This window comes from Rhopalosiphum maidis, chromosome 2, assembly GCF_003676215.2.
Source record: "Rhopalosiphum maidis isolate BTI-1 chromosome 2, ASM367621v3, whole genome shotgun sequence".
NCBI classification, from domain to species: Eukaryota; Metazoa; Arthropoda; class Insecta; order Hemiptera; family Aphididae; genus Rhopalosiphum; species Rhopalosiphum maidis.
In genome coordinates this window covers 60,167,359-60,180,322 of record NC_040878.1, presented here as the reverse complement: position 1 = coordinate 60,180,322, position 12,964 = coordinate 60,167,359, and the positions used below count along the sequence as shown (strand labels likewise).

The following is a 12,964-nucleotide window of genomic DNA, read 5'->3' as shown; positions in this document are numbered from 1 at the left end:
TTTTTTTTTTTAAAATAGATACTTTAAATTAGAAAATGAGTGTAGAGCAGCAGTCAACTGGCGGTACGCCCCGTATATAATAATGTCGTATCTGTCTGCCTACGCGCGTACCGATGATAATAATAATATATTTAAAAATATGTAAATGCCCCGTCGGTTTTAATAACGAGGTGTTTGTATAATATGCGTAAGTTAACGTATGTGTTTATGTGCGCAGGATGGCTGGGAGCAATGTCCACGGGAGTGGCGCTTTTGCTGTCGCCGGTGACGATAGCGTTTTGCCGGCGGAAATCTACAAGATTGACTGCCGTCATGGGCGGCCTAATCACCGCGCTTGGATGTCTCTTCACCAGTTTTGCCACACAGTTCCATCAATTGTTCTTCAGCTACGGCACCGTCATCGGTAAGCGCATACGTATACAAATTATATAATATTATTTAAATTGTATCATGCAATTGTAAGTCATTGATTTATATACTCCGTAAAATGCAGACAAACAGGTGTGAACAATTTTTTGTAAGTGCGAAAACAGAAGGTTAAGATATAGAAAATCGAGGTGCGGCTGCGAGTTCTCCAGGCGGGTACTATAGGACATAAACGAGAGTTTAGCGCGCCTACTGTGAACAGTCAGAATATACTTAAATCAATCGTGGTTATTTTAAATGGGGGGTCCCTTACTTCATAAAGTGGATTTGAAAAAGTATTATCTTTAAAATCAGTCGTGATATTATATATCGAAAAAATGCCACAACGGTCTTTTGCGTATTCGTGATTGTCTATTAGATTCTTTTATTTTTATTTATTACTTTTTTTATTTAAATTAATATCAAGACGATATAAATATAATAAGAGCGAATTTAGTCCCTATAAACAAATGAATGTCCAAAGGTAGCACATTTGGTGAATAAATTTATGTTTCGAGGAAAGAACTAAATTTCATGTTCATGGTCATTTATAATGATTTTGTCATTTATTTAATATTATACTATTCTTGTGGTGTTGCACAAACTATCATGAGATTAGATATTACACGCTTAAATATTAAAACAATTAATTTAACTTCGATTGATATATAGAATATAAACCCAAAAATAGTATTTTTACAATTGTGATAACACCATATCATAATATAAAATATGAACGGTGTACACACTAGTACGTTTATCTTTGATATTTATTTTTTATAATACAACGAAAGGATCAAGGATTCCTTTGTCGTAAAAATAAAAATGCGACAAGGAAAAGGATTCTCGTTTTAAGTAGAACGTTCGCCACACCGGTTTATCGTAATAATTTACTGTCGGCGTTATCATAACCGACCACAGCGGTGGACATTGAATAGAAGAAACAAAAAAAAAAAAACAGAAAACAATCCAAGTATCAAAATTTACCCGTTTTGTCACGCGACTGGCGTACGCGGACTACGCTCTGCTATGGCGTCGTAAAGACGTGACCGAAATTCAATTGCTCACCCTATGATATTATCATTACGACACGATGCTGTTAGTTTTTTTTTCTGGAACACACTCGACCGCGATAAAACGTCGCCAGTGACGAAACATATTATTATTATTATTATTATTATTATACAATATCGTGTATACGCGTACTGAAACAATATAACGCATTAATGATTAAACGCCAAAAGTCGCCAAAAGTCGGGGCCAAAAATTATGTACGTTTGGTCGTGGCCGCGTCGAGAGTGTCTTTTATTAATATTATTATTATTATTATTATTATTATATACTATATAGCATCAGTCATCCGAGCACAATCAATGACGAAATATTATTTATTAGTATGTTATATGTCTCACGTGTCACACGCCACGCTGTGACGCGATATAGGTACGCGTCATTGCTTTCGCCCGACGCGTGCATATACAGGGTGATTCACCGAACACGTTCATGTACTCTACATTTCTCCCTAAAAATAATATGATGAATTATTACCGTAAATATAATACAATCATAACCATATTTTCAAATACTTATATAAATTAGTAGGTATTCTGTTTAAATAAGAATGCGAAGAAACAGCGTAATATGCTATAATAACAACAACTACTTTTTTTTTTTCAAAAGAGAATTGCTATTTTTTCAGTAAATTGTTAAAGCGATAACTTTCTAAATAATAAATTATGATGTATATCAGGAGTGGCTAACCAGTCGATCGCGAGATGAATTTGAGTCGATCGCGACACCCTTTCGCGTTTTCTTAAATTTTTGAATTTTTTTCATAATACAATTAAAATATTTTTTTTTATCTTGTAAATTAGTATATCTGTGTAACACTCATATGTACATATATAACATATTTTTTGTTTATTAAAAACCTTTTTTTTTTTTTTGGTCGATCGCGACAATCTAGAAAATCTCGGGAGGTCTATGTATATAACTATTTTAACTCGAAACTGAAATTAATAGTTTTTAAATTTGTAACGTTGTATATATACTGTATACTGTAAATAAGTGTAAAATTCACTGATGAGCTGTGGTGATTTAAAAATTATAATAACTAAGATTAACAATGCTATCTATTACTATTTGATAATTTTTTTAAAATGTCTGAGTATTTAACTACTTACTATACATTACATATTAGTATATTAAATATATTATATTATAAATTTATAAAACTATTTAGGACTACCTATTATTTTAGTAGGTATATATAATTTAATAGCTAACCCAAACAGTACTGGTTATTGTTTTTATTTAAATACATCAACATTTTCAAAAAAAAGTATCTGCTAATTATTTAAAGAAAATTCTTTTCCATAATATGAGCTGTCACAGGACACTATTTAAACTATGAGAGAAAAAAAAATTTAAATTAAATACAATAAAATTATACATTTTAAATATTATAATTCAAATAAATGCATTGTTAAGGAATAAAAAAGGTGTATAATGTGCAATATGCAAGCTCGGTGAATCATCCTGTATAGAATAAAAGATGACCGGACTTTTAATGTCATTCGTTTTTTTTAAAATTTTTTTTTATTTTCATTTTCTCTTCTCCCCCCTCCGACCGTAACTACGTCGTGGTCTGGGCAAATGTGTTTGAATAACAATTGTGCGTCTCGTGAGGTATATTATAATAATAACGATCGTAATAATAATATATTAATGTAAATGTATACTACACGTGCGCTGCACAACAATAGGTACGCACCGTAAGTTATATGCGCGCATGATATTCAATGTGTCTGTATTGGAGGTAGGTGCTTTGTCAATTTCTCTTCATCTAACCGCGAACGCTTACAACCGTTAATACATGCGCATCTGTACCATACAGATCGTTCTTGTCACCGTCAACCTACATTGCTATGTCACACGAAATCTTCTGAATTCAGTAATCATTCTTCATCTTTGGTGCCGCACGAATGCACGATTGCATACTTTTACCTTTTTAACCGCAAAAAGTATAATATGATTGCACACCAACTGATAAACCAATACATGCAAAATTTACCTTTTTTTTATTGAAAAAAAAAATCAAATTTGTAGGACAATAATGAATAAAGTAACTAAAAAGTTTCCCTCTTCACACATTGCCATATTTACTTCAAACTCTCACAAATAGCTTATTGTTTAACGTCAATTTTATGTTGTATTAGTAGTAGGACAATTTTTATGTACAAGAAATAAAAAAGCAGAATATAAGCTCAATGTAGTTATTAGTTATAATCGACTATTAGGTACCTATACAATATATTATTATACATGTTATATATTAATATATATATATATATATATATAACAAAAAATTACTAAAATTAAATACATATCTTATAAAATATAGCAATATATTTTTAAAAACAAGAATTATTTATTGACAACATAGTATCTACGTTTTATTCATTTAGAAAACATACATTTTATTATTAACTTAAGCCCATACATTTAATACTTAAAATTTCTATATTATGTGGGTGTAAATATTATTATAAGAAAAATCAAAAAGGATAATAAGAATTTTCTAAAAAAATTATCCTGTATTTAGAGTAAAAATAGTTCGATATAACTGTGTTGTGATATTTTTCAAATAAAAAGACAAAAACACGAAATCATGTTACAATTCTTCATCATAAACACCTATGCGTCTCTATGTAGGGACTATAAAAAACGTGATTTATGTGTGTCGTTCTTTTACAAAATGTAATAAAATATATGTAATATCAAAATTCTTCATTTTTTTCCAATCTCTATGTTGTACCCTTCGTAAAAGTCACGTAATTATTATTTTCAATTATATTATGTACACTACGACGGCTTATGAATATTAAAACAAAAAGGCTATACCAGTATAATACCACAACAATGATACATAAATTATTATACGTATATTAAATTGTTAACCGTTATCAATAATCGTTATTTGATTCCATCATAATATTATTCATCTAAAATATTTTGTAACACAATTATTTATCTTTATACACACCAAATATTAATTTAAATTAGCCTACATTTTACGGGCATAGAAAAATAAGTAAGTACGTCCCGGGGCTTCCTCTTTTTCAAATTTCCTCACTTTTCACGATTAATAAATATTGTAAAACGCGAGCATTTATCATTTTGATGTTTTATTTTTTTGCACAAAGTCACATCGTAGCGTACATTTTAAATTCGTAGTACTCGTAATGTATTATGTTATTTTTGTACTTAACCGTATCGTGTTGTGCATGTTTGTACTGTATACAAAAATAGGAGCTGGATAAATTATTTTTTAAATAATTAACTGGTTGTTTTATGAAAAGACTAGTCGCAAAATGATACAATACGACATGTTTTGTTTCAAAAATTCTAATCGATTTACTATATTTACGAATAATAATTAACGAGTGCAATAATTTGTAAATTTCATATCGCGATCTAAAGAAATTATGTTAATGGACATAATATAATATTACCACCGTTACATTATATAAAAATTAATAAAATAATATATTAAATAAATATTAGGAAAATAAATACGAAATAAAATACAATACCATGGATTTTTTTTTGGTGACGAGTAAGATAACTGTTGTGTCTAAAATACGTTAAACATATGCTGCACCGATAGCGGATACCATTGTGAGTTTTATTTTCATGACGATTTAGATCATATTCACGTGTACAAGACTTTGGACATTTACTGCACTGATAGCGGATATGTGCTTCTTCGTGTTTCTTTATAGCTAGTTTATGAATGAAAGTCCACTTACACAATTTACACTTAAACATTTTAACAGAACAAGAGAAAAATGAGAGACGATAATATGGAAAAATAATAAGTATACTCGTAACTCGTAAGTAAATCGGTAAATCTTAAATAATAATATTTAACACGGATAACATGGAGCAAATACGAAGCGATAACTATAGTAGTTTGTATGGGAGACACTGATGTTATGAATTTTACTTACACGACTGGCCAGTCGAAATTTAGTTCAAAAATACGTTTTCCACTCGGTAATTAGTAGTTAATTACAATAAGAAGAAATATGATATGACCATTTAACTCATGTGGAGCCTGCAGGCTGCAATTAGTTTAATTCAAGTGTACTATAATAGAATAACAATAATAATAATGTCAACAAATAGTTGTAATATTAGGTTCTAATTTAAAAACATAATATTTTATTTAAATATAATAAAACGAAATTATTTGTCCATTTTTAAGTGGTTGGACGTTGTCTCAATGTCAACTTTATGAAGTTTTGCTACTTGTATAATATGTAATATTAATATAGCTAAATACTATTATTGACTGTGAAATGTGAATCAAGTGTGGATTATTTGCTTAAAACGTACCTATCACGTACAATGTGTCCATTTCGGATCTAACTCACAATACAATATTATTTTCGATTCAGTTAATTAATTTATTTAAATCGTTAGATAGTAAAAGATATGGTAGATATTATTTATATTATATTGTCAGTATTCATATGGATATGACGACCATTCAGTGGTGTGTCGAGAACTTTTTTTGTGGATGGGCCACAAAAGATAAGTTCAGAATGGTTTAACAACCCTCTCCTCATATTATAATTTTATCTATTTAAGTTTTAGTGTTTTTATTCTAAATGACTAATTTTAATATTTTTATAATAAATGGCAGCTTACCTTTTATTAAAACATAAACTTTTAACTATTTAAATCTTACATTTTTATTGAAATATATCTAACCTAATTAAAACAATTTTTTTTCTAACTGTAAATCATATTTTCATTTTTCATTGAGTATCGGACTTATACTAGTCTAGTACTTATATAAAATCGTGGGTGGGCACTTACTTACCAGGCCCACCCTCTAAACACGCCACTGCGACCATTCATTATTATTTTAACTGTGTTTTATTATATTGAACACCACGATAAACACGATGTTTAATATAATATATTTGGTCGCAGTAATAACAGATTGTTGTCAACACGTAAGTCAAACGAATTACTAATAACACACAAGTGCTATTTTCCGATGTGTGGTACAAAGGTAATCTGATAGTGGTTGCATATATTATATAGTGCAACGTGCAACGGTTTTGATGGTTGATAACTGGTAGAATGAGTAAAACATATACGTTACCTGAACGATTAGGAATCAAAATCCGAGAACACAGTGATAGAGAGGCGCTGATGTTTAAATCTAGAACTCTCTATTTCATATTATTATCTATAAAATATGTTTATTTATAAATAATATATTTATAATATGTTGTTAATTTATTTTTTCAAAAAATAGAGTAGCCAGTTAAATGGATAACCCCATGATTATTGTAAGTACTTGCAGTGTTATATTATACTAGTACGATTAGTGACAAACTTTCTATTAAACTTAATATGTTTTTTTTTAATAATTTCATTGACTTTACTTAATTTTAATCTCAAAACTTAGCGACAGACCAATTTTTCCTGTTATTAAATTGCCCGAATCAGAAATTTTTTAACTTTTTAACTAAGGAAAAAATAGATTCAAAAGTGCCAGGAAACTACGAGTATAAAACAGTTGAGTTTTTGAGTACTAACTGTTGTTAGTACTGTTGTTGTGACGACTCTGATGAATTAAATTCCGGTTTTTTATTTAAAACATCAAAAATATAACTCATTTAAAAGTAATTCCCATTCAAGTTGTTTCAAGTACTTTTTATACAATAATTGTCGAACCAAAAATTTTACAGTTACACTTAAAAAACTTGCAACACTAAGGATCAAATGACAGCACATTAACTGGACAAATAAAAATAAATTACTCATGGAAATCGAATTCATAGCGATGAACAAATATAGATTTTTTTCTTTAGTTAATCGTTATTGTCAGTTTTGTATTTTAGTATCAATTAACTACGTTGTGGACTAGACGTAATATACAAATAATATTATTTTGTTCACGTAATCGATTTGCAAAACAAAGCCTTGTGCTGCAACGGAACTATTAAATGTATATTGATAATTTTTACAGCTCAGCGTCATTCTATAATAAAACGTGTACGAATATATCTGTTAAGACTTAAAATAAATTGCCTTGTTCAGTAATGTTGGCTGGATAGTGAATGGTAATATTTTGTATTAATTCATAAATGAATAAATAGCGTACGTGTGAATTCTCTATTAATGTACACATTTAAAATACATTTATAAAAATGAAATGAAATTTCGCCAAAACAAAAATGGTTATTGAAAAAAATATATTGAGAAATACTAAATAATGCGTGGGTAGAAAGAAACATTTCAAGATCACTAGTTTTCAAAAAAAAATATTAAAATCTTTTAAGTGGTCTAAAAAAACTGTAGGTGCTTTTTTAATTTTTCATAGTTTATTACATGATTTATTGGGATGAATGGAAATAAAATCAAAATATATTTTTTTTTTTTTGATAGCTAAATAATCGATCAGTTATGGAATTAATTAGTTTTTGCACCACGGTTTAATTAATACCCTAGTCCGCTTTAAAACTACTTAAAGGCCTTACTTTGGAGATTTAACAGAAAATAAATGTCTCAGAACATTTTTAAATGATTTGTTCATTTTTTTAATTAATAAAAAGTATTATTATAATTTATTTACTCTTTAAAATCAGAATGCAAATGTGATGCTAATATTACTGTAATACATAACAATGTACATTGTAAATATAAGTGAAACACTATACAAAACAATTAAATAATTTTTTTTTTTATTATTTTTTAATGTAATGTATACAATACATATTACATATTCATAAAACAAATTGTTTAAGATTCAATTTACATAATATATTATTTAGGAGAGAAATTTCACCTAAAACAACTAGATAAAACCAAAACAATAATCCGTTGAAGAAATAATATATTGTTGAATTTAAATAAGGATATATAGATTTATACACCAGCTGTTCTATTTTAGTTTCTATATACTATTTATATAAAAATATATAGTATCACTTAGGTTTACAAAATTAAATCCATTAAACTTTATACAAATAATAGAACGGTTCAATTTATAAAAAAATAAATGGGTTTTACGTGGCTTAATTTTAGGGACACCACTCAAGTAAGCTCGTGACCACGGTTTGTATTTTATTAATTATTTATTTTTAATTTTCGCGAAATCCGAGTACTGATAGTATGAGAAATAAAAATAAAAGATAAACAATATTTATAAATTTATGTTTTAAAGTAATAGTGTATGAGCATTTATTATTCGCATGGGTTATAACAAAAAATGTACAATAATGCTTGCAGTGTATGTTTAAAAAGAAAAAAATAATTCATATAATAAATCTAAAACAGAATTACTTTCCGATTAAGATCTTTTTTAAAAGACTTTTGAGTTCAGGTGTACAATAAAGTAATTCCATTTAAATTTACATTTTTTTATTTAAACTTTAAACACTTTATACCTAAATATAAATTTATATTTCGAGTTTTTGAAAATAAATTATGACCTACTATAACTTGATAAATACTTACAGTGATAACGTGAATAATGTTATAAAACCACTATAATATTATTATGTATATAATAAAATTAAGTAATATATGAAGGTTATGTACGCCTAGTACGATTATTTTAAAATTACCCTCAGAATTTCGTTTACTTCAAATAATCGATATATCAAATGTCATCGTACTAATACTTATTTTTTTAAAAAGGCTGCCAGTCTCAACAAAATAATTAATAATAACATTAAATTGTATCGGTTTAATATCATAAACGACATAAAACATAAAAGCATCGCATTGCTGTTGATTTAGGTATCAAGTATCCGTTAACGCATTTTGTAGTGAGCAAATCTTTATGACAATAAAATATTTTAAATACTCAAATTCTACGTAATTCGCGGTTATTATCATTGGACAAGGGAATATTTAAAATATAATGGATGGCTTCGCGTAATTACAACTGTTGTTCCTGACTTCCAGCCATGCCACGGACAATAGATTGTATAGCGAATGTAAATACAACTCACTAGTGAAAAAGAACCACCCGAAACGAATAACTGATGATAAAAGTATCTTTTGAATGTAATTTAAAGGGACGGGCCGAGTTTGAATGAAAAACTTTGAATTTAGGTCACATGGGTGTTGAATTTCGTTCAAATATTATATTAAAGTGAAAAATAACCACTTAGTTCCAGCATGATTAAACGCTGTTGTTATTATATATACGAATTATATGTCTTTGTACGCTGTATTTAATTTCAAAAAATAAATTTGTTTTTCGAGAGACTATAAAATTATTAATTACTATAATATATAATGATATTGTTACGCCGTTAATCCTGCACGAGCGCGTGCATAATATATTATTATATCGTAGACAGACAAATTAATATTATATAATAGTTAAATTCTCATCAGACACGATGTCTTGAAATAGAATGTCATAAATAATTTATGTTTTTAAATCGAGACCGTCTACTTTTTGAACTATTACTTGCATTGCGGGACACGTGGTGCTATAATATTATAATACTTGTTCCGGTGATAGCGTTATGGTAAAATCAATAATAATAATATGTGTGTCAAAAGGAATAAATAAACCGTTGTGATTACTTTTTTTATTATTTTTATTTCGACACAAAAACGTCCATGGCAGAGCATGTGAAAAAAGTTCTTCTCTCTTCGCAAATTTGAAATTAGCATTTTTCTTTTCTACAAACACGCATAATATAATATTTGCGTCTGAAACATGCAATTCAAATTCTAAAGAAAATCCATTTTATGTACCTAATATATAACGCATTTTACACCGTTACCCTTTTTGTTGACTTTCTTGAAAAATCCTGTTAATTTTGCAATGCAAAAAATAAAATTCAAATTATTAGATGGAAATATTATGACATGTAAAAATAGCATATTATGAAAAACAAATAAATATTGACTGTTGTTTTTAACCAATGCATTTTTAGTTTTTACACAACAGATATTAATATTTTTAACTTATTCTTAAAGGTACCTTTCTTTTCTGTCTTTTTTATATTAATAACGACATGAAAATACATAATATTATACCTATAGTGAAATTAAACCTGAATTATTACGTTTAGCCATTTAAATTCCTACGAAAAGTACCCAAGAGTGGTAAAGTGTTTTCGAACTCTGACGAAAAATATAATGCATAAAAATCGTGTTTTAATTGACTTATCAAAAACTTCTTCGACGATGAAAAAAGTTTAAAGTTTGAACTTTTGCCAACCATGGTCGCGACTACTGTTCACAAAGCGCTGTACAGTTCAATGGTAAAATTTTTGATCGCATGGTACATCCAGCCAAAAAAACAAAAGTTTTGTGTTTTCTACAACATAATGTATACAAGTCAATTATTATTCCGTTATCGAACAAAAGTAATATTCAATACCTACATTATTATCCAATTATTACCCAAGTTAAGTCAGCGGAAAGTTTGCTTCAAATGTATAAAATATATCATATAGGTACGGTACTTACGTAATTTGTTGATCGGTATTATATAATAACTCTAACTTTAAGTACTCGACGACAATCATATTGCCTGTACTAATACATATATGTATATTTGATCTATATTGGTGTGTTTAATAAACTTTGTAATATCATATTATGTTGATTTAAGTTATGGCAGTTGACTTTTCGTTTAATTCTTTAAAAAATGTAAAACTAGAAAAAGCTAATTAATGATCTATTGATAGTCTATACGTTAAATGTATCATATAAAGAGCTGAAATATGATTAAAAAATATATTTAATCTGTTAGTTATATATAAAATACCAACGTCGGTTTTGATTCTTAGAACATAATTTAGAAACCGATTTAATTATAATATTTAAATAATATCAAAAACAATGTACACATATGAATTGGATAGCCGTATGACGTATGAGAATAAGTTTATCGATCAGGTAACTCCTAGCATTACTCTATCTCGAATACCGTATAATAATATAACATTGTGATGAGTTTCTCTGAATTAATATGAAAACAGTACACAGTTCATTGGTTTACATTGATTAGGTATTATATTAATTGTATTCAAATTCCAATGTAGCTATACCAAATTAATATGTTTAAATTGTCGTTATAACGTACCCAATACCTACTCGTATATTGTACGTACTATAGAATTTTTACTTTATGGCTATAATTATAAAAAGATCTAATGTAATGAGTTCATTTAATAAACCATAAAAATATGCACAAGTTAATAACGTAAATTACATATTACCATATAGGTAATTTCGTGCGAGTTTCAATTAATATTCAAACTAATAGTAGTTACATCGAAACACAGCTATAGTAGATCATATCCATGACTTCATTTAAATTCGAACGGCACATCAGGTATATCATACTAGTATAATATTATACAAAGTGAGGTTGAGTTGTAATTGATATTTTTAAGTGTCTATGCTCTTAATTTTATAAATATTATTTCTCCATAATTTTATGAATATTATTGAAATATCAATTTTTTGAAAAAAAAAAAAACTAAATTTTACAATTTGTTGTACTGTAGTTGTAATAAATAATAATAATAATAATTATTATTATGATTATACTTAATTTTTTAATAAAAATGTAATATTTTTTTAAAATATCAAAATTTTTAAGTTTGTATTTTTAAAGTTGTAAAAGATGATCTTTAAAATGTTGGTCTATTACTGTAAATCAAATTTTAAATTATTAACTTCTTATTTTTCCGAATCCATTATTTTCAACACTGTGGTGTATATTATGTTGCATCGTTATGTGTGTCACCTAGACATTATTTTTTTTTGGTTTTAATGTTATTCAATATAAATAATATATTAAATACTCTTTGGTCTTAATGATTTAAATTTAAGTTAAGGCGTGGTCGTGAAAAAATGTTAAGATATAAAATTAATGACAATTGGGACACTTAAAAAGATTAATGTATTGTATAATATATTATAAGTATTATTGCATTTAATTTAGTTTCGATTTTGTTGATACTTGTTTTAAATAAATGAATAATATTATTTTATCTAATTCGATTTATCAGATTTACATTTTACGCCTTTTAACAAACCATTTAATGCTTTAGTTCTATAACAATAAATTGTTATTATTGTTTTCACGTGTGTTTTTGGGTAAACGTTTTTTTTTTTTCATTACTATTGAACTTTAAAGAACAATGGTCTTGCACGTGGAAATAAATGTTATATTTACACAAAACAGTTAGTACTACCGGTGGTTAATATTTACCAACACCCTTTTTACAAAGTTCCGAAACAATTCAACAATGTCATATGTTTGTAGTAGACCCTCGAAATTTTTACGATAGCTTCGTTTTATAATAATCTCGTACGGAGAGGCTGGTTTATATTTTACATCACGGATGTCGTAATTTTTCGTTTACGGTTACGTTGTGCTTGTGTAACCACGCGAAGGGGATGCCACGTAGGGTTTTTGCCCCCGCATTTTTATGGATCCCCGTGTTTTAAAACGTTCGTAAATTTAAATAAATTTAATGCTTTCACGATGTAC

General features: G+C 27.6%; 1 protein-coding gene across 4 annotated transcripts in view; it reads left to right on the top strand.

Moving 5' to 3' along the window:
• LOC113553070 (monocarboxylate transporter 10) overlaps window positions 1–12,964 on the top strand; it is a 312,565-nt gene that overhangs the window by 286,542 nt on the left and 13,059 nt on the right. For all 4 annotated transcript variants that reach the window (XM_026956208.2, XM_026956205.2, XM_026956206.2 and 1 more), the window contains one exon: window positions 218–403. In XM_026956208.2, the coding sequence (XP_026812009.1) occupies window positions 218–403 (186 nt within the window). The remainder of the gene's footprint in view (window positions 1–217; window positions 404–12,964) is intronic.